The sequence below is a fragment of the Pteronotus mesoamericanus genome, unplaced genomic scaffold, assembly GCF_021234165.1.
Source record: "Pteronotus mesoamericanus isolate MK-2021 breed Mesoamerican mustached bat unplaced genomic scaffold, CSHL_Meso_final contig_78, whole genome shotgun sequence".
NCBI lineage: Eukaryota > Metazoa > Chordata > Mammalia > Chiroptera > Mormoopidae > Pteronotus > Pteronotus mesoamericanus.
Genome location: NW_026555258.1, coordinates 3,755,924 through 3,775,660, shown reverse-complemented (window position 1 = coordinate 3,775,660; position 19,737 = coordinate 3,755,924). Strand labels below are relative to the sequence as shown.

Below are 19,737 nucleotides of genomic sequence, written 5' to 3'. Positions count from 1 at the left end.
GCCCTGGGGTGGGGCATGGCCTGGGCACCCTGCCGGTCCGAGTCCCGCAGCTCTGCTCTGCGCCCTCCCCGCTCTCCTGGGGGAGCCTCGCCGAGCTTGGCTCACAGTGGGAAGGCCCAGAGCTCCTGAGCCCCGGGACGGGTGGGCGGGAGCAGCTTTCCAGTGCGGAGGCAGCGCTGGCTGACAGCGGGGCTACAGGGGTGCCTGCCGGCGGCCTTCCCCACGGCCTGCACATGGCGCACTGCTGCCTGGAGCGGCTTCCAGAATGAGGGGCGGTGGGTGCAGGCCAGGCGAGTCCGCGTGCTGTGTGCTTATGCAGTTTTGCCTCTCCCCGCCTTCCTCAGCCCCTGGACCCATCAGAAATAATGGGGTCCTCCTTCCTCACAGGTCCCCGGATGAGGCCTTGCCAGGAGGTCTAGGCTGTAGCAGTGGGAACGGCCACTACACCTTGGAGCGGGGAGCCCATGTCACCTCGGACATCCCCGAAGCCGCCTGTGAGAAGGCAGAGGAGGCCCAGCTGGCTGTGCAGAGGGCGGGCGAGCAGGGAGAGGCCATGAAGCAGTTCGACCTGAACTATGGAAGTGAGTGTCGCCTCGCATCTTGGCGGGGAACAGAGCCAGGTGAAATGGGGCCTTGCTCGGGGGAGGCCGCCACCTCTGCCCTCACACTCACAGTCTGGGCCGCTGGGTAGGCCCTGGGCCACATTCTGGGGTTGCAGAGGCAAGACTCATGCGACCCCTGCCCTTGTGTTGCTCACAGCTTGCTGAGCCCCCATAACTGCCCTACTGTACCCCAGTTCTAAAGAGGGAAACCTGAGGCCCAGAGAGATTGAGTGGTTTGTCCAGGGTCACATGGCTGGTTAGGAACAGAGCTGGGTCTTACATGTCTCTGTCTCCAAAGGCTTCTCTGAACCATAGTGTTACTTAAGCCTCTTTGCTTTGTGTTAACGGTGTGTTAGAGGGTGTATAGGACGGGTGTAGCAGCCACAGCCAGTTTCTGTAGCTGCCAGTGAGTGTAGTGCTCCTTGGAGGTATCAGGCCAGGCACTGCCCAGCTTTCAGAGCTGAACCCATCCTTAGGTATCAGTTCCCTGTAGGTCTGGGTTATTCTTGGTTTCTGGTGAGTGGAACATGGTCCCTTCTTGTGACTTCGTGGTTCAGGTTCCATCATTGAGAATTGCGGGTCCAGCCCCGGGGAGGAGGCTGAGGTGGGCTCCATGGTGGGTGAAGGCTTCATTGAAGTCCTGACCAAGAAGCAGCGCCGCCTGCTGGAGGAAGAGAGAAGAAAGAAGGAGCAAGCCGTGCAGGTAAGGGGCGCGAGGGGAGGGGCAGCTGGGCGGAGGGCCGGCTGGTGATGCAGGGAGACCAGAGTCAGGAGGATGAGAGTTCCGCATTAAGCCCAAGGTTGGGGGTGGGGGACAGTCCTTTAGCACATTCCCTGCCGCCCTGTGCCAGCTGCAGAAGCCTCGCTGGGCAGGGTGCAGGCCCTCGTCAGCCCCCAAGTCCATTCTCCTTCCACTGAGCCCTGGCCTGAGTGGGGTGAGACGCGTCACCTTAGGAGTCACGAGGGGTGGGGACCCTGTGCTCACGTGGCATCAGTGGGACACTGCCGCTTGTCCAGTTGTTGGGAGTTCGGGGCCACGGTCCCTTGGACATCAGCCCTTTGCAGGTGTGGTTTGTTCGACGCTGAGCGGTGTGTGTGGTGGGGGCCCTGAACAGCGAGCGGCCCAGTATCCCTGGGGCACGTCGTCCTGGTTTTGGTGCCCCAGACACTTTTCCTGGGGAGAGTTTGTCATTCTTCACGCCTGAGGTCCAGGATGGCTGACACTACCTCTTTTTCCTTAGGTGCCCGTCAAAGGTCGAGGTCTCTCCTCCCGGATCCCTCCTCGGTTCGCGAAGAAGCAAAACAATCTGTGCCTGGAGCAGGGCGACGCGCCTGTGCCGGGCAGCAGCCTGGGCACCGAGATCTGGGAGAGCGGCAGCCCCGGTAGGAGTCGGGGGTCGGGCTCAGATGCGTAGCCTGCTTGCGGCTGTTGTCTTCTTAGGGAGCGTCCTGCTTTTGGGGCCCTGAATGGAGATGGGGTACGGCCGGCTCCCTGGCAGCCTCTGCGAAGCCAGAATGTTAGGCACCGTCTTAGCGCCACTTGCTCCGGGGGCCCCTGAGCAGATGTGAACTTCCCGCCTCGCATTTGGTGGAAGAGCAGAGAGCACCTGGCAGTCCTGAGATCTGGAAAGGGACAGCCACATCCCCACCCGGCAGAGGGCGCCGGGGAGCTGGCTGGCTCCCCAGCCCACGCTGCTTATCCTTGCCTGTGACGTGGTGGAAGAGCAACGGGGGGCTGCTGGGGTGGGGAGCAGAGTCCCGAGCTTTCTGACCTGTACTCCAGGCCCTTCTCCAAACCAGAAGGCAGGTGCTGACAGCTCCGCCCAGAAATGCTTAGAAAGACAGACTTTAGGCTGAAGTGAGGTGGATTTTGCCTTTTACGAAACTAGTTTCCCTTAATTTAAAAAAAAATTCTATGTTTAAGGCTATTTTTCTGGTAATTTAAGATACAAAATTATCTTAATTGAGCAGATTCCTCTTGAATGCCTGCTCTGGCCAGGGCCCTGCATGGTCCACAGATGGATAAAACAAGGGGCGCCTCCCAGGGGAGCATAGAGAAATCATCTGCTTCCAGCTTATTTATAAACAAAGTAGCCAAGACGTTCAGAGTGGAGTGACTTGATCTCAGAGCCACGTGAGTCACCTAAGACTCTGGGGCTTGGGCCGCAATTCTTTCCGTTTTCCCGCATGGCCGTCTTCATGTTCCTGGTGAAGCCCTTGGTCCCAACACGTTGCAGAAGGACACTGGATAATGCTCAGCTCTGAAAGTGCGATGACCTTTTTTTTTTTTAAGGTTTTAATTATTTTTAGAGAGGAGAAGGGAAGGAGAAAGAGGGAGAGAAACATTAGTGTGTTTTTGCCTCTCACACCTCCCCTGCTGGAGACCTGGCCCGCAACCCAGGCATGTGCTCTGACTGGGAATTAAACTGGCGACTGTTTGGTTCGTAGGCTGGCTCTCAGTCCACTGAGCCCCACCAGCCAGGGCTGATCTCCTAATGAAATACTAATGTCGGACACTCGGCGAGTGTATCCGTGATGGCTGTCGTCACTGGTTGGGCAGAGTGGACCCGGTGCAGGAGCTGGCTTCAGAGGCCTGGGATTGCGCAGTCCCACATGAACGTGCGCACGCACAGGGTTGCAGGGTGACCTGTGAGCTCACTCCATTTCAGTAGCAGCGCCTTGGACTGCTCAGAGGCTTTGTAGCAGCTCCCAGCTGGTAGAAATAAATAGTGGGCTTCAGTGAAGGAGAGCTTCGCCACTGCGGAGATAGCAACACGGCCCTAGCAGGAGTGCGCGAAAGTTGCTGGTGTGTTTACTGCACCATCTGATCCCGTTTACGGAGCTTTGAGAGTGTTGGGAAGGTGGTGAAGCTCCCAGACCAGAGCTGTGTGTCAGATCTGTTCACTGGCATGTTGTTGTTTGGCAGGGGCCTTGAGGGGACTTGGGTTCGCGTCAGCTGCACCGGTGCTTGTCTTCGCAGCCTGGTTGTTTCTCTTCGATGCCCTGACTCTTGTCTTCCTCCCCTGGCAGCCCTTCCAGTTCAGGCCTCAACCAATGACTCCTGGACTAAAGCCGCCACTGCCTTCAACAGTGCCGAGTCTGGCTCTGCCGAGGTGAGTGGCGCTGAGCTGTTCAGGACGAAGCCTGTGCCCCCTGGCCCTGTGCCCAGCTTGCCCTGGGCCTTGTTCATCCTGGCGGCCCGCCCAAGCTTCCTCTCTGAGGTGCCAGTGTGAGAGCGAGGAAGAGGAGGGGTTACTAGGGAGACGGGCCGTGTAGAGCGAGTGCCTGAGGTGCTCGCCTTCAGGCCTGTGACGGGTTCGCTCAGTTTGGTTTGGGTCACAGGGAGATGAGTGTGGCAGTCTCGGTCCAGGGCCCCCGGGAGCCGTACGGTCATGCGCTCGGCGGGTTTGGTGCGCTTGGCCGTGGGCCTTCAGCTGTCAGGGCCGGGCCCACCCGACTCAGGACAAGGCTACACGGGCGGGCGGTGGGGGGCTGGGTCTCAGTGCCAAACCTGGCCTCGCCTCTTGGGTGCTGGCGGTTCAGGGTCTGGGGGCGAGGGCTCTAACCCATTTTGCGCCTTGCACAGCAGGGGTTTAAGAGCAGCCAGGGCGATAGTGGCGTTGACTTGAGCGCCGAGTCTCGAGAGTCATCCGCAACCTCCTCGCAGCGCAGCTCCCCATATGGCACTCTGAAACCAGAGGACATGAATGGGTCTGGCCTAGAATCCAAGGCTGACAGCCACAAGGAGCAGGCCCAGAAGCAGCCTGAGCAAAAGGTGACCTGGGAGTCCCGTTCGCGGGGGCCAGGGCCTGGGCAGAGGGCTCGCTGTCTTCTGTCTCCTGCCCCCATTCCCGGGGGTTTAAGAGCTGTAGATGAGTGTTGTCTAGCCTGTGTGTCTCAGCCTCTCTGCTTTCCCATTTAGGATTCGGAGCAAGGCTCAGGACAGAGCAAGGAGCACAGGCCAGGCCCCATCGGCAATGAGCGTTCTCTGAAAAACAGGAAGGGCTCGGAGGGGGCTGAGCGGTTGCCGGGGGCCGTTGTCCCACCCGTGAATGGAGTGGAGATCCACGTGGACTCTGTGCTCCCGGTGCCGCCCATCGAATTTGGAGTCAGTCCAAAAGTGAGGCTTTGATCTGTTCCTTTTTTCCTTTTTGTTTTTTTACCTTGGGGAGGAAGGCGGGCGCTCAGGCAGGTTGTCTTGTAGAAAGAGCAGGGCGATGGGAGCTGGGGGCCCTCGGGGGGTGCGTGTCAGCATGGAGTCGTGGACAGAGGCACCAGTTGCCAGCCTTCACAGTGTCCCGCCGATACCAGCCGGGCTCTCAGGCTGAGCTGGCTGGGGGGCCCCTCTGCACTGGTCGGGTTGGCCATTGGGCAGTGGCACAGGGAGGAAGGGGATGAGGGATGGCACATGCCATCGGGAAACATTTGGCCACGCGGTTTACGTGGTGAGTTCTGCTTAGTGGCGCTTTGACCCGCTAGGCTGTGGGTCAGATTAAGGCCTGTCTCTGCCAAAAGGTGAGCCAGGACGACGGCAGTGGGCGCTGTTGCCTTTTTCAGGACTCCGATTTCAGCTTGCCGCCGGGCTCCGCCTCCGGTCCCACAGGGAGTCCAGTTGTCAAGCTTCAGGATGCCTTGGCCAGCAATGTAAGCAGATGCTTCCACCTCTGGCCCCCAGCTCCCATCCCTGCGCTGGCTGGCTCTGGGAGAGTAGAGCCTGGGTGGCGCTTTGAAACCAGGGTGTGACCCTGCCGTGGCCGGGGGGTCTGGCAGACCTGGGTTTGGGTCATGATGCAGTTTCTAGCTAGAGATGCGTCTTCCAAGTATTTGAGTATTCCACACCCAGTTTAGAGAACTGAAAGTGGGCTAATGTCTTTCCTAGACCGGGTTTATTTGGCGTTCTTCGATTCTGTGTTCTTCCACGCTCCGTGGTCACGTGTTTGAGAATGCTGGGCTAATCAGGCTTCCTCGCCCTGAGATGTCTTAGGGTCCTGTAACGCGCTGGCAGGCACTGCGCATCTGCAGGAGGAGGGTCTCGCAGTTGCATTTCTGAACCTTTGTTACCGGGGACCTCTTCTCTGCAGTCCCCTGGGGGCTGAGGCAGGACCTGGAGGTCTCCAGGCCTGCATGCTGGCAGCCAGGAGTTTTTATGTTGCTGGCACACAACTGACTGTTCTGCCAGAGGGCTTGGGGCGGGTGGGTGTGGAGGGGCTCTCTCGGGACTCCTGTCGAGGGTGTCCGGGAGGGTGGCTCTGCGCAGGAGATAAACCAGGCTGGGCTGCCGGCTGCATTGTCTCAGTGCGCCTAGCCAAACCCAAGGTGCATCCTGACACCTTGTCTCACTCCGCTGTGCCTGCTTGTTCATGATTTCCTGTCCCCTCCAGGCTGGGTTGACACAGAGCATCCCCATCCTCCGTCGTGATCATCACATCCAGAGGGCCATCGGCCTCTCCCAGATGTCCTTCCCCACTGCCGACCTCACTCTGAAGGTAACCCCTAACCCCGGCTCTGCGCTAGGCCAGGCCCCTCACAGCCTTAGCCTGTGAAGGGGCAGGAATAGGCAGCCCTTCCCACCCCCGGGGCCTAGGTTTGTGCTGCCTGCTGCCTTGCCCTGGTGATTTTGAGCCCTCTCCTCCCCTTGCTTCCGAAGATGGAGTCAGCACGAAAGGCTTGGGAAAACTCGCCCAGTTTGCCGGAGCAGAGCTCTCCAGGAGGCGCTGGCTCAGGCCTCCAGCCCCCGTCCTCTGTGGGAGCCTCCAGCGGGGTCAACTACAGCTCCTTCGGTGGAGTGTCCATGCCGCCCATGCCTGTGGCCTCTGTAGCCCCTTCCGCTTCTCTTCCAGGTACCTCCGCCTGGGCCCTCTCCATTCGCCCTACAGAAGCAGGCCTGCTGGCCTGTGCCCTGCCCCGCCTTGCCTGTGGGAGTCTGTTCAAGTGGGTGCTGGTTTCTAGGCTGGGTGATCGTGGCTCCCCACGGCTGCAGATGATTCGCACTTACTTCCTGCTCCCCACCTTCCCTCCCGGGAGGCGGAGCCTCATGACTGGCCAGGGCTCCCACCTCCTGGAGAGAGGAGCGAGCAGGCACTGGCTCTGAGTTGGACCTGGGTCAGATGGGGACCATGTCACCGCTGCTTGTGAGCAGCTCAGCTCCAAACCTCCCTCCATCCCCTGCTCTGTAAAGTAAGCTGGGGGTGAGGATGGCCCTCCACGAGGCGGCCACACCCCGGAGCGGAGCTCACACCTGGAAAGGCCCTTGTATCAGCTGAGCCCTCCAGCAGTGGTGGCGACGACTGTCCTTACTGTCACCATCCTGGTCCTTGTGTTGGTCCCCAGAGGGAGAGAGCGGGGATTGTGAGGCCCCAGCTGCCAAGGTCTCGGTGATGCAATTCCAATAGATCCTTCTGATCCTCCACTGTGGACTCAATAGCAGGGAGATGAAGAAGACAGTGACTGAGAGACCCAGGCAGCCCTAGTTCCAGGGCCGGTGCTCCTGAGGGTGGGTGCTGGACGAGCAGTTAGGTGGCCAGGGTGGTCTGGAGCCACCTCTCCCCTGGGCCCTTGTGCTGCGGCCTCTCCAGGCTCCCTGCGGTGCTGCAGGGCCCACAGCAGGGGGCTGAGCAGGCCCTGCACTCGCTCCCCAGGAGAGTACGCGCGTGCTGAGCATGTCCCCTAAGGGGACCTTGGGAACCCAGAGACCTGATCCTGTTCTGACTCCTTGGATTCTGTCCCCAGGCAGCCACTTGCCACCTCTCTACCTGGATGGCCATGTGTTTGCAAGTCAGCCCCGGCTGGTCCCTCCAACGATACCTCAGCAGCAGAGTTACCAACAGGTGATGGCAGCAGGCCAGGTGGCCCGGTGGGGGGCGGGTGTGGCATCGTTACTTCCTTCTCTCACTCGTCGTGTGTCTCTTTCTCTGTATCCCTCATGTGTCTTGCCCAGCACCTGGCATGGTATGGCAGCCAGTCAGGGCTGTGAAATGAATGAATGAGAGACCAGGAATGGAGCTCAGTGCTCCAGGCTTGCCCTCGCTTTTCTTTCTCAGAGTTCTCCTTCCTGTGTCCTAGCGGGGGAGTTAGCGGAAGCACATTCTCTGTGGTGATCAGTGTCCTTCAACGAAGCGGACAAAGGCCTGGCCTTCCAGGCACGGTGTGCTAGAAGGAGGCAGTTTTAGACATGAGCAGGTGTTTGTTTTTATGCAGGATTGGCACAGCTTCGGTGCTGCAAGGGGGTGATTTCTGCAGGTCTCCTGAAGTTGGGGTGGGCCTTCCGAATGATCCAGCACCCCTAGACCCGTGTGTCTGCGTAGACCAGGCGCATGGAGCTCTTGGGCAAGGCACTGCTCTGAGTGCAGGTCGGGACAGAGGACTTGGCCTGTCCTGACCATCTTAAAATGTGTCCTTAACTGTTACGTTCTGTAGTGGCATAAGATTGGGGTCTTCTCATAACTGTGTCACGCTGCACATGTTCTGTATGGGGTCGTCCTTTCACCATTGTGTTCTGGGGACCCTCTGCCGGTGTGCGTAGCCGGGACTTGCACTCTGCCGTGCGGGGCCCAGGAGTGCCGAGGGACACAGGAAGGGTGCGCTGTGACCTGCATTGGGGGCAGTGCTCCAGCTGCCGCGCAGACGGGGTCTGGGAGCTGGGAGGGAGCGGGGAAATCCAGCTTGTCAGAGGGCACTGCAGTGACCCGCTCGGCTTCCCCCCACAGGCCGCCGCCGCCCAGCAGATCCCGATTTCCCTACACACGTCTCTGCAGGCCCCGGCACAGCTGGGCCTGAGGGGCGGGCTCCCCGTCTCCCAGTCACAGGAGATCTTCAGCTCCTTGCAGCCCTTCAGGTGAGGGGGCGGGGGCGGGGGCAGCTCCCGGCAGGGCTCAGACCTCTGCAGCGCTGTTCCCTTTGTTCTGTTAGGCTCCCTGCTCCTCTGCCTTGGGGCCTTGGGAGTGGGTGTAGGAGAGCCTGGCCCCTTACAGCCATCAGCTGCACTGCAGGCCAGGCGGGCCGGCTCCCTCCTGCACCTCCGCCGCCCCACTCCCTCCTCCGCGCCTTTGGCTGCTCAGTCTGGGTCTCACTTCTGGTGCTTTTGGCATCACACAGGTTTTCCTGTGCCTTGTCCGTGTGTTCATTTGTTTAATCCAGTGATGCTCAAACTGGTCCCCAGAGCAGCTGCATCTGCACCGTCTAGGATGGGTGTCCAGCCTTTTGGTGTCTCTGGGCTGCACTGGAAGAAGAGTTGTGTTGGGCCACACACTAAATACACAAACACTAACAAAGACAGATGAGCAAAAAAACGATTTTAAGTAAATTTATGATTTTGTGTTGGGCCACATTCACAGCCACACTGGGGCCGCAGGTGGGACGCCCCTGATTCTGGGAGGTGGTTATAAATGCATGTTCTGACTCAGATCTGAGTCAGAAGCTCTAGGGGCGGCCGTGGTGCATTTCGCAGGCCCCATGGGGGCTCAGATCGCCTGGAGTGCCCGCGCACCTGAGCCCCACCCTCCGGCTGGCCTTTGCAGATCTCAGGTGTACATGCACCCCAGCCTGTCGCCGCCCAGCACCATGATCCTCTCTGGAGGCACAGCCTTGAAGCCTCCGTACTCGGCGTTCCCCGGCATGCAGCCCTTGGAGATGGTGAAGCCACAGTCCGGCTCGCCCTACCAGCCCTTGAGTGGAAGCCAAGCCTTGGTCTACGAGAGCCAGCTCGGCCAGGCCGCTGGCCTCGGCGCCTCTCAGATGTTGGACTCCCAGCTCCCCCAGGTCAGGACTTCAGCCTCGCTCACCCGAAACGCTAGGCCTCATTTCCTCATGGTGGTTTTCCCTTTGTCTGCCCCTTGATGTGTGCTGACTCACATGCCGTTTGTAGCTCCCGTGACTGGTCCCTGGCTGCTAGAACCAGGGCCAGATGCGTAGCCTTTTCTGAGTAGCCCTATCACGTCTGTCCCTTTGTCCTGGCCTCCCCTGGGAGCACTGCTCCCACGCTCGCTGAGGCGTCCCAGCTCTCCCAGACCGTGTCCCGAGTCCAGGTCTGTCTCCGGACCTGAACGCAACTCCCGTGGGCTGCCCACGTCTCTGCTCTGATGCCTCATGGCATCTCAAACTTGTAGGAGTATTGTGTCCCCACCATGACGATTTTCTCCCTGGTCCTTCAGGCTGTCCAGCCCACGTCACCCTAGGGTGCATTCTTTCCCTCACACCTCCGTGGCTCCCTTGGCGCAGGTCCTGTTGCCTCTGCTTTTGAAAAGTGCTCGGAGTCCAGCCATTGCCTGTGCCTGCACCCGCCTCCCTGCCCAGGCCTGGGCAGCCCCTTCGCTGCTCCTGTTCTTGGGCCCAACACTCCCTTAGCTCAGCAGCCAGGGAGCCCCTTTAAAACCCGGTCTGGTCACGCACCCCCTGAGCCAGTGCTGCCGGCGTGTCCATCCTGCGCCCCATGGTGCACAAGGCAGAGAGCCGGGCCGGGAAGCTCTGGCTGCCACGTGTCTCGGTGATGCAGTTCCAATAGATCCTTCTGACCCTCCACTGTGGACTCAAAGCAGGGAGATGAAGAGGACAGTGACTGAGAGACGAAGCGTGGCCTACCCTGGGCCCCGTCCTGAGCGTCTCAGGCCCGTGCCCACCTATCGCGCACCTGTTCTGGACGTTAGAAGGGGTCACTTGGCCTCGGCAGTCACCCGGTTTGTCTGGCTTAATGTGCTTTAAGAGCATCCAAGAGGCTCCAGTTCGGTTCTGAGAACCCAATGCCCAGAACCCTGTTGAGTCTTGTCCCCTCCCCTCTCTCTGTAGGCAAAGCAGTAATGGAGTTGGCCTGTCCGCAGCGCACAGGGCGCTGAGGTGCCCTTCCCTGACTCTTCCCTCGCCCCACACGCGTGGAGTTCGCTGCCTGGGCCGTGCACCCTGGCGCCCCACAGCCGTGTCCAGCACGCCTCTGCAGTGTCGTTTCGTTTCTGGGTCTGCCAGGGTCCTGGTGCTTCCCCAGCACGGAATGTGCATTCAGCGAGCCTTTGTTAGGTAGAAGCACAAAGGGCTGGGGACACGCACAGCCCTTGGCTGGCGCAGAGAGGAGCGGCACACTAGCCCTGCGGCCCTGGGCGGCTGCTGCCAGTCTCGCCTGCGGTCAGTTCCTTGCCACCCACTCTATTCCAGCAACAGACTTACCCCTCCTGTTACATGTAAAGTCCGGGTGACCTGCGCTGGTCTCTAAGGGGAACCGCGAGTCCTCACTGCTATATGAAGGCCTCACGTTAACCCTGCTAAAATAAGCATCTGAAGTCTAGCATGCAGTTGCTCTTGAGTGCGTGTGTCGCTGGTGGTTTGTGGCTTTCTCCCCAACCTCCCTGCTCCTCCTGACTGTCCCTGTTGTCAGCAGCTGACGATGCCACTGCCCGGCTCCCAGCTGCCTCTGCCCCGGTATGGCTCCGGGCAGCAGCCCCTGATCCTGCCGCCGTCCATCCAGCTGCCGCAGGGGCAGAGCCTCTCTGTCGGGGGCCCCCGCAGGGTCCTGCCGCCCGGCTCCCAGCCTTCGGTCCTTAACACCAGCAGAGAGGTAAGCACGGCTCCTTTGTCTCATCAAGTCTTTCAAGTTAGTCAGCCTCCACTGTTGTGGCATAAAGCGCAAGCGGTCTCAGGTGCAGCTACCGACTGCCTGCTCACTGTGAGTTCCCCTCACAGTCCCGCTCAGGACACCCGGGTGGTGCATAAGCTAGCAATGGAGACAGGCCCGGGTGTGCGAGAGGAAGGTGGGTGCAGCTGGCGCCCGAGTTCCCTTCCTTTGGACGAGGGGCATCTGCGGAGGCCAGTTCAGGCGCAGGCCCCAGAGATCAGGTAGAGTCGGGGGTGGGCGGGGCTCAGGTCCAAGGATCTGCACTCCCCGCTGGCACCCAGGGTTCTGCTGAGGGTGCCGCCCTCCGGGGTAGAGAGGCCATGCGCGCAGCCCGGCCAGTGCCCTGTGGTGGTGCACCGGCCACTCTCCCTGGCTGCTTCAGAGAGAGAGGACACTAGCACACCTCCAAGGATGAGCCCTCAAGCCTGGGTTCCTTTAGGAGCTGCCTGTCTGTCCAGAAATTCTCCTGGGTCTTCCTGGGCCCCCCTCAGCTCATTCTGGGGTGGTTCAGCGAGGGCCAGGCTGTCCCCAGGACCACCAAATAGCAACTCGTACTTCTTGGTCTCTTTAGTCCTCTCAGATGGAGATAAAGGGCTTCCACTTTGCCGACAGTAAACAGAATGGTCCTTCAGGAGGCTCCATGCCGTCAGCACCGACCTACAGGTGAGGAAGTGCCTGGGGTGGAAGCTGCAGCCGGGCTGGGGCTCAGAAGAGCCGGAGGGCCCTGGGAGGGCAGCGTGGGGCGCCCAGGCAGCACATCCTGTGAAATTCCCGTGCCAGACACCTCGTGCTGTCGGCCACGGGAAAACCAGGGGAGGGGTTTGTCTTTATCGTCGTCGTCAGGGGCTCTGGTGGGAGAGCCTGGTGGACAGGCGGGAAAAGGAGCAGCTGACATTTTCACTGTGTCGGACTGGCCCTGGCACTTGCGGCTTCTCCCAGCTTTTAAAGAGGGTTCAGTGGCCAACGAGGTGCAGCCCGGGCGGGGAGGGCCTCCTTCAGGGCCTTGTGCTACTGGGCCGTGGGGCTCTGCCGTACCCAGAAGGACGGGCACCTTCCCGGCCTCCTTCGTGCCAGCCTCTGCCTCCAGTGTTGGCCCCAGGCCCCTTCGCTGGTTCAGAGATGGCTGTGTATGAGTTACCTTGTTGAATCACTTACTACACTGAGAAGTCAGAGCAGCTCTGGCTCTACTGAATTTTTCAAGCCGAGGAAGCGTGTGGAGGTTGGGCTGTGGGCCCTGGGGTGGGTGCAGTCGATTCTCGTTATGTGTGGGAGGTGCCTGGAAGTCCCTCCTGTTTGTATGTGAGTCACACAGACCTGCGTGGCTGTCCGTGCTCTGGGCCAGGTCCACCGCAAGGCCCTGGTGCCCCAGCAAGTCCCGATCTACGAAGGGGCGCTCCTGCGCAGCAGATGGCCTTGCGTGCGGGTTGTAACGGCCGCAGTCACCGCACCGCCCGCTGTGCATGAAGCACGCGGCCCAGGCCTCCTGCCACCTCGTCCGTCTTCCCGACTGCATTTCCAGACAGAGGGGTTTCTGTGGAGTTTTTCACATTTCATCATCTTTTCTGCTCTTATTTCACTTTTTTGGTTTTACTTACTTTTGTTTCTCAGTGTGCTTTGTTTTCTGATCATATTTTTCACATAGTCCAGAGCAGCAGAACTTGAAGAAACATGCATGGGCTGCAGCACAGAGCAGTGCGTCTCATCTGGAAGCAGGGAGGGAGCTTCGAATGGGAACGGGCTGCTGTCTCCCTGCAGCCCAGGCAGGGCCCTGCGGCTTTGGCTGCAACTTTCCCTTAGGCAAACCCAGAATACTGACACCCATGTAACAAGAGTTGCCTGCATCCAAGACCACAGAAATGGAGATGGCCCCCGCTTTAATCATGGGAAACCATTGAGAAAACATAGCCCCTAGCGAGTAGCCTTTGTGGTGTTGGTGTCTCATCAGGGTTGGGAACAGCGGTGTGTCTGTATGGAGGAGTGTTTCCCACTTTTTCTGGAAATGGCTCTGAGCCATGTCCTGCCACAGGGGCTGTCCAGTCAGGTGCTGGGGATGTGCTGTGTGTGACGTGGCTTGTCGGGGGCCGGCTCCTCGGCTTAGGAGCCGGGCAGCACCCTGTCCTCAGTTCTGGGAACTCAGCACACAGCTCTGCTCACACTTTTTGACCATGAGATCTTTTTTTCACATGGCATCTAATTAGCATCCCAGGGAACAGTTGTCTGGTCAGTGGAACACATTCAGGAAGGTGATCCACAGTTTAGTTCCTTGTAGTGTCTCTCCGCCCCACCTATGCCTAGTCACCCCCGTTCCCCGCCCCCCTTGCCCCCCCCCACCCCCCCGCAAAAGGGGAAGATTAGAATACTCAGCCTGACTCTTATGCCAGGTTTACAGAGCTTTTGTCCAGTCATAGAGTCACAGTGGCCCAGACCCTCTAAAACCCTGGGAGACGGTTCAAGTCCGTCGCCCACCCAGTCAGCCTGCCACCTGGCCAGTGTCTGCCCGCTGTGGAACCTCGGCCTTTGCCCCTCCGGTGTGTCTCCGTGAGCCGCACTGGAGGTCCCAGGGCAGATGGTGACCCTGCTCTCTCCCCTCCTGTGCTCTTGCCATCCGAGGTCTTGGTTTTCCTCCATCAGGAGGTCTGCGAGCCCGCGCCAGGGCCACCGCGCCGGGCTTGACTCCGTTTCCGTGGTGACGCATGTGTTCTCACCCCCTGCCTTTGGTTTTTTCAGGCCTAGCTCTGCTAGCCCCAGTGGGAAGCCCTCTGGATCAGCAGTTAACATGGGCTCTGTGCAGGGACACTGCGTTCACCAGGTAGAAGATGGCTTTCCAGACCCTCCAGCCCTGGCCGCTTAGGCCCGTCTCCAAGCGCCTAAAGGGAAGGGACTGTCCACCCCATTTGCGTGCTCCTCTTAGAAAGAGAGACGTGCCCTAGCGCTCAGAGCCTGGCGCCGGGAGCCCAAGTCCCTCCTGGCAAAGGCACTGCTCCTCCTGACGGGCGTCTGGATCCTTCCTTGTCCTGCAGAGAAGGGAGGATGCGGAGTCCTCGGAGGAGGTGACGCCAGAACGTGGACAATCCCTCCATAGCGATGTGGGCCGTAAAGGCGCTGGGCCTGGGTTAGGTCCGTGGGTCAGCCCTAGAAGCCGGGGCATGTGTGCGTGCGCGTGTGTGCGTGCGCGTGCTAGCTCTAGTGAGTGCTGTGTCTCGTCCTTGTCGTGGCTGGGAGGGACGACGGTGGAATGACGTGCTCCCGCTTTTACTGGGAAAGGGATGTCTCAGTGTCTCTGCCATCAGGCACTGGTCTCCTCGCTGCCACTCTAAAACGTGACGGGGCTGCAGGGCCTGGATGTGCCGGGTGCGGGTTTGCAGCCAAGCAGCACTCCCCGCTGGTGAGGGGGGCTTGGCCGCTCATTTGACCCCTCCTGATGGGGTTCCCTGGAGGGCTGTTCCTCGAATCGCTTGGATTGAGCTTCTGAAGCTTTCTTCCAGAGTTCACACCCCAGTGTGGGGACAGAATCGAGGGGGTCCCTCTGTGACACTGCCCAGTGTAGACCTGCCGATTAATGGGACCCTGACTGGGAATCTTGAGGTCAGACTTGGTCCTGGGGAGCAGTTCCCACAAAGTGTGGGTCGGGGGGGCCACGGTTCTGGGAGAACCAGGTCTGCCTGAGGCCCCGCACCCCAGCGGACCGGCAGGCTCTGCGGGGCCTTTGTTACCTGTGGGCACGGGGTGCACTGATTTGAGAAAGTTCTTCAGCCGGCCTGGGGTGTGCTGCCCCTGCAGGGGTCCACGGACAGCGCAGCCTGCGTCCTGCCACCTCTCCAAATCACTGCACTCAGCGCCCGTGGAAGGGGCAGAGCAGCGCCACCCATGTCCTCCCTGGGAGAGTTGCTTCTGAGTCTGCCCTCCACCCACGGAGGGGCTCTTTAGGGGACCTCTCCTCTGTGACTCAGGAGCAGGAAGGGGCTGGGGGAACTATGTATGCAGACAGCCGTTTTTGTGTGACAGTAACTTCTCTGTCCCCATTCGTCTGTCCAAAGGCAAAACCACGAGTGGACGAAAAACCCAGCCTGGGAGCCGTGAAGCTGCAGGAGGCCCCCTTGGCCGCCTCCCAGATGAAGCGAACCGGAGCAATCAAGCCTCGGGCGGTGAAAGTGGAAGAGAGCAAGGCCTGAGGTGCTCGGCCACTCCTCGCCCTGAGGACAGTGCCGCCACTCGGCCTCACAGAGCGGGATGCTCTCGAGTCTCAGCAGCTCCGCCGTCCAGCCGCCTGGCCCGGTGGAGAGATGTCCCTTCTCTTCTGCACTCCTGAGAGCTCCGACGTCCCACCAGCTTGCACCGTGGCTATGTGGCGTTGACCTGCTTGCTTTAATACACACAAACAGCAGACGACCCCTCCCTGCCTCCCTCCCACCCCCGCTGTGCCCATGTGCGCTTCCAGCCGCGGGCAGGGCAGAGTCGCCCCTTGGGCCTGCCCCTCGGCCGGGCGCCTTCGCTCAGTGCTTCCTCCCCTCCCGCCCCCAGCGCGGTGGTGTGGCAGCAGGGGTCTTTCGTTTGAAGCTTTTTGTTTTAAAAAGCAGCTAGGGTTTTTACAAAGGAGAAAGGAAAACAAAACACAAGCTGTGTCTCTGTAGCTGAACTTTTGTATGTTCCTCGCCAGCCTTTCTGTGAACCCGTCTCACGTTCCAGTCGCTTCCTTGTCTCTCCCGTTGAAGTTGGTACCTCAACCTTACCAGATGGCCCACGTGCCCCTCCGGCTCGCTCTTAGTTGGTTAGCCCTTGAGGGGGTTCGCAGAAGTAGTGAGCTTGCGTGGCCCCCGTCACGAGCACTGCGGTGTCCATCTGCGTGCTCTGGGAGCAGTGGGTCCCGGCCCTGGCCTGGTGACCACAGGGAGCTTACGGGCAGCCCAGTGAGGTTGATGGCATTTTCAACATCAGAATGAGACAGAATTTCTGTCCCGGACTCTTCTAAAGCCACCGAGTGTGCTGAGCGCTGGCCTCAAGGCGAATCACGGAGATAGGAAGTCGTGTGTTCTAGTTGGGCCTAAGCGGCGGCACCAGGCCTCCATCGGCGTCTGTGCCCGGGTCTCGGGCACCTGCAGGGGCTGCTGCTTCCCACACGCCCCTCTCCCGGAAGCCTTGCTCCACAGGTCCTCTCCGCCCCACTCCCCCCGCCCTTCCACCTCTCTCCGCTGAACGCTCCTTTTCCTCTGCCTCACACAGCTCTTGACTGGAAACCGTGTGGTCCCCCTCAGATGGCCACGCGCTGGGCCCTGTAGCGGGGCTGCAGTCTGGGCTGCTGGGGGCTTCCGGTTTGTCCTTGTCTTGGCTCCCAGCCGCAGACCCTGCTTGCTGGGACGGAAGGGCTGCAGGCGGCACAGGGTCCGAGGGGAGGCTGTGTTGCAGGGCTGGCCACGGTTCCAGAACAGCTGGGGCAGCCTCCAGCAACACGTTCGCATGAGCCATGTTACGCTGAGTTTTTGTTCTCAAAATGCAAACTAGAATGATCCCAGGTTCTGTCATTCCAAGGAAAAGAAAGGGGCAGGTCAGGCTTTGCACATGCCCTTCCGAGGAAGTAGTCAGCCGCTCACCGAGAGGACGGGGCTGCTGCTGGTTCCACGGAACCTGTCTCCGAGGACCTGTGGTAGCTGGGTGGGAATGGCCACCTTCTGTGTCACCATGGGTGTGCGACAGCCGCTCAGGCTGTGTTGCTCAGCCCTGCCACCAGCGTAGGCCACGGGGAACGAGCCGCCTCGGGCAGTGCTGCAGGAGCTCTCGGTGCTGCTGGCTCCTCCAAGGATGTCGAGGGACAGCCTCCTGGCAGAGTCTCCGGGTTGCACCCATGCAGCCTCTGGAGAAAGGGCGAGTTTTCTTGGAAGATGCTTTACTGCCCAGCCTGTAGCTTTCAGCGCCCCCTCTTGCCTGTGCCCTCAGACCTTACTTTTTACCGGCTTCTCTCTGTTTTTCCTTCATCCCCTGAATCTTTACTCTGAAGCCCCTCCTTGAAGGGCCGCCCACTTGACAGAGTTGCCCACACTCGCCTGCTCCGTGTGTGAATCTGCTCTGCCCCATCCTCCCCGTGGGCAGCTGGCTGGCTGCTCGCTGACAGCTGCCCCGCCTGCCCGCCCGCCCACAGGAGACGCGCACACCCCGCTGGCGGTGCACCGGGAACCTGGCCAGGCTCCACGCCCGAGTCCAGTGTGCATTGTTTGCCTACAGGAAAAAAGGTTTTCTTGTTTTGAAATTCAACAGAACAGTCCTGGATGCTGTTACAACTCAAGCTGTTCCCTTCAGGTGATCCTGCCATCAGAGTGACAGTCCTTCTGTTTGAGAAAAAAATGAAAACAAAGGGGTCACCTGCCTTCCAGCCCTTTTCTCGATCCTTGTATTTTCTACCCCCTCCCCAATAAAAACAGAAAACACTAGACTTTATTTATATGTATTGATGTTGTAGGTCTAGGTGAAGAAAAAGTAAATGTTTCACTGCTCTATTTATATATGATGTCTGAATTATTCTGTGCAGGAAAGGCAGGAACTTGCATGTGAAGTTCAGTGCCGCTGCCGCCGCTGCGCACCCACGTGCAGCCTCTTCCCGCTGAGGTGCAGATTTCTGGTCGGACTCGGGCGGAGGGGAGGCCTCAGGCCTGCCCAGCACCCCGTCCCTTCCTTGGTCTGATTAAGTGCAGTTTTTAGTGCAGAGATGTTTTTAAGGTGCAATCTCTCTTCCTTTCACGTGGTTTTAGAGCCAAGCTCAAGGTGGTAGGACTCTGGGTCTATTTTGGTTTCAGATGCCCCCTTCCTTCAGAGTGCAAATCCGCACGGAGGCCTCTGCCAGGGTGTCCTGGGGCCTTCGGCAGGGACAGATGAAAGCCGGAACGTGACCTTTGCTGCTGCTGAGGTGGGGGTGGTGTCTGAGCCCTCTCACGCACCTTTGCCTACGAACGTCGCCCACCCTCATGATGCTGGCAGCCGCGCCCGGGCCACCAATGGAGCAGCCCGCTGCTTGGCAACCATAGCGTGTCTGGTGTCACCTCTTCAGTGGAGTGAATCCCAGTGTCGGGCTGTGTGCCCAGGAGGGGGTGTCCACCCACTGCAGGTCTCTGCCAGCTGTGTTTGGTTTGGTTTCCTTTACTGTTTCTTCCCCCTTTATCCACATTATTGTTTTCAAACTTGGATTCATACACTAATGGCTCTAGGTTCCTTGAGGAGGAGAACAAAGGATGACTTGGACACATTCAGAAAAATCAGTGTGTCCACTTCCAAAGCTGTGGTCATTCCAGCCGCTCCTAGGAATATGGGGGTATTTTGTCGTTAAATATTGGCATTCATTCTCTCCAGCTATGCCCTCGCCCTCCTGTCTTCTGGATCTGCCTTCCAGATGGTTGGGGAGGTTCATGACTGATGCTCAAAGCCAAGGAGGCCGAGGGTGTGCACGGCCGTGGTCGGAACTGGCCCATCGCGTGGCAAACTGGTACAGCCCCTCCCTACTGATCGGTTTCCCTCCACCAAGTAGTTGCACGTTGCCTCTCACCTGTACTCGTCCCTTTTCACCTGCAGAGCAAGCCTGGGTTAGAAGGTCTGTCAGAAACAGCCTTCAACAACCAAGGATACTAGTGTTTGTGCTTTGTCGTGTTCTGTGATGAATGGGAAATGCAGATTTCAGAAAGCCAGCCCTTCCTGCTCGAAAACGTGAGATGGACCTAAGATCACCCAGGACAGCAGTGACTCGGTGTTGGGGTCAGACCCCCTGTCCTTGGCCGTGCTCTCCACCTGGACCACCAGCGTATACTTGGCTAGTGATCTTCCGGGCGCATCCGACCTGCTGTTTAGTGTTTTCCGCCCAGGCTGGGTGGCCTCCAACATGGCAGCAGTGTCCCCAGGGCCCTGTCTTCAGCATGTTACAAAGCCTCCAAGTGGACATGTGTACAAAGGCTCTGTGTGGATGACTTTCTTCCATTGTTTAGAGGGGATACTGTACTGTAAGCTTTTGACCTCATGCCTTGCATAGTAAAAAGAGTTTGGGGGTTTTTTTTGTTTTGTTTTGAGAGGGTGGTTTTGTTTCCTTTTGTTTTTATTTTGGCCTTTCCTCTCTTTGTCTTTTCATGTAGACCAGATATTTGAAAGGGCAGACGATGGCTAAAGGTGTAACGTGCAGCTTGTTTATACATTGTTTTGGGGACGCTTGTACCTTGGATGGGAAATGGAATCTTGGGTTCACCAGGCCCTGGGGCCACACCCACCCTTCGCCCTTTCCCTCCGGTTCAGTACCTATTGTTTCTCCTTTCAAATATGTGATTGTACTAACTCTTTCCATATGAAAGAATTCTCCTTATTTAAATAAAAAAAATTTAAAAAAAGGAACACCCTACATCTGGACATGCTTTCTCAGGCTGTGTCCCTCCATTCTCTGTCATTTTCCTCTTAGAGATTACCTGTTAGTTAGGAGTGGCGTGGCTGAATTGCTGTGAAGCGGTGTACCTGTGGGTGAGGTGCACCTTCCAAAGGGGCCAGCACGAGCAGCCCCCCCACTCTGCCCAAGGA

At 59.0% G+C, this 19,737-nt stretch overlaps 1 protein-coding gene and 2 non-coding genes across 11 annotated transcripts in view; all 3 read left to right on the top strand.

The window, feature by feature from the left end:
- The window catches only part of PRRC2B (proline rich coiled-coil 2B), an 83,351-nt gene extending 63,804 nt beyond the window's left edge, over positions 1 to 19,547 (top strand). For 3 of the 9 annotated variants that reach the window (XM_054584205.1, XM_054584204.1, XM_054584202.1), the window contains exons 17-32: positions 388 to 581; positions 1,160 to 1,305; positions 1,844 to 1,985; positions 3,633 to 3,715; positions 4,189 to 4,377; positions 4,525 to 4,722; positions 5,118 to 5,246; positions 5,984 to 6,088; positions 6,250 to 6,442; positions 7,332 to 7,429; positions 8,309 to 8,436; positions 9,119 to 9,359; positions 10,966 to 11,142; positions 11,771 to 11,862; positions 13,927 to 14,008; positions 15,237 to 19,547. In XM_054584205.1, the coding sequence (XP_054440180.1) occupies positions 388 to 581; positions 1,160 to 1,305; positions 1,844 to 1,985; positions 3,633 to 3,715; positions 4,189 to 4,377; positions 4,525 to 4,722; positions 5,118 to 5,246; positions 5,984 to 6,088; positions 6,250 to 6,442; positions 7,332 to 7,429; positions 8,309 to 8,436; positions 9,119 to 9,359; positions 10,966 to 11,142; positions 11,771 to 11,862; positions 13,927 to 14,008; positions 15,237 to 15,371 (2,332 nt within the window). In that variant the 3' untranslated portion in view covers positions 15,372 to 19,547. The remainder of the gene's footprint in view (positions 1 to 387; positions 582 to 1,159; positions 1,306 to 1,843; positions 1,986 to 3,632; positions 3,716 to 4,188; positions 4,378 to 4,524; positions 4,723 to 5,117; positions 5,247 to 5,983; positions 6,089 to 6,249; positions 6,443 to 7,331; positions 7,430 to 8,308; positions 8,437 to 9,118; positions 9,360 to 10,965; positions 11,143 to 11,770; positions 11,863 to 13,926; positions 14,009 to 15,236) is intronic. The other 6 variants (XM_054584207.1, XM_054584203.1, XM_054584206.1 and 3 more) reach the window with 6 other exon arrangements.
- Positions 6,972 to 7,057, top strand: LOC129079722 (small nucleolar RNA SNORD62). The gene has a single exon (XR_008530084.1). It is a non-coding gene; the product is annotated as a small nucleolar RNA SNORD62 (small nucleolar RNA).
- Positions 10,079 to 10,163, top strand: LOC129079723 (small nucleolar RNA SNORD62). The gene has a single exon (XR_008530085.1). It is a non-coding gene; the product is annotated as a small nucleolar RNA SNORD62 (small nucleolar RNA).
- Positions 19,548 to 19,737: the final 190 nt, after the last annotated feature.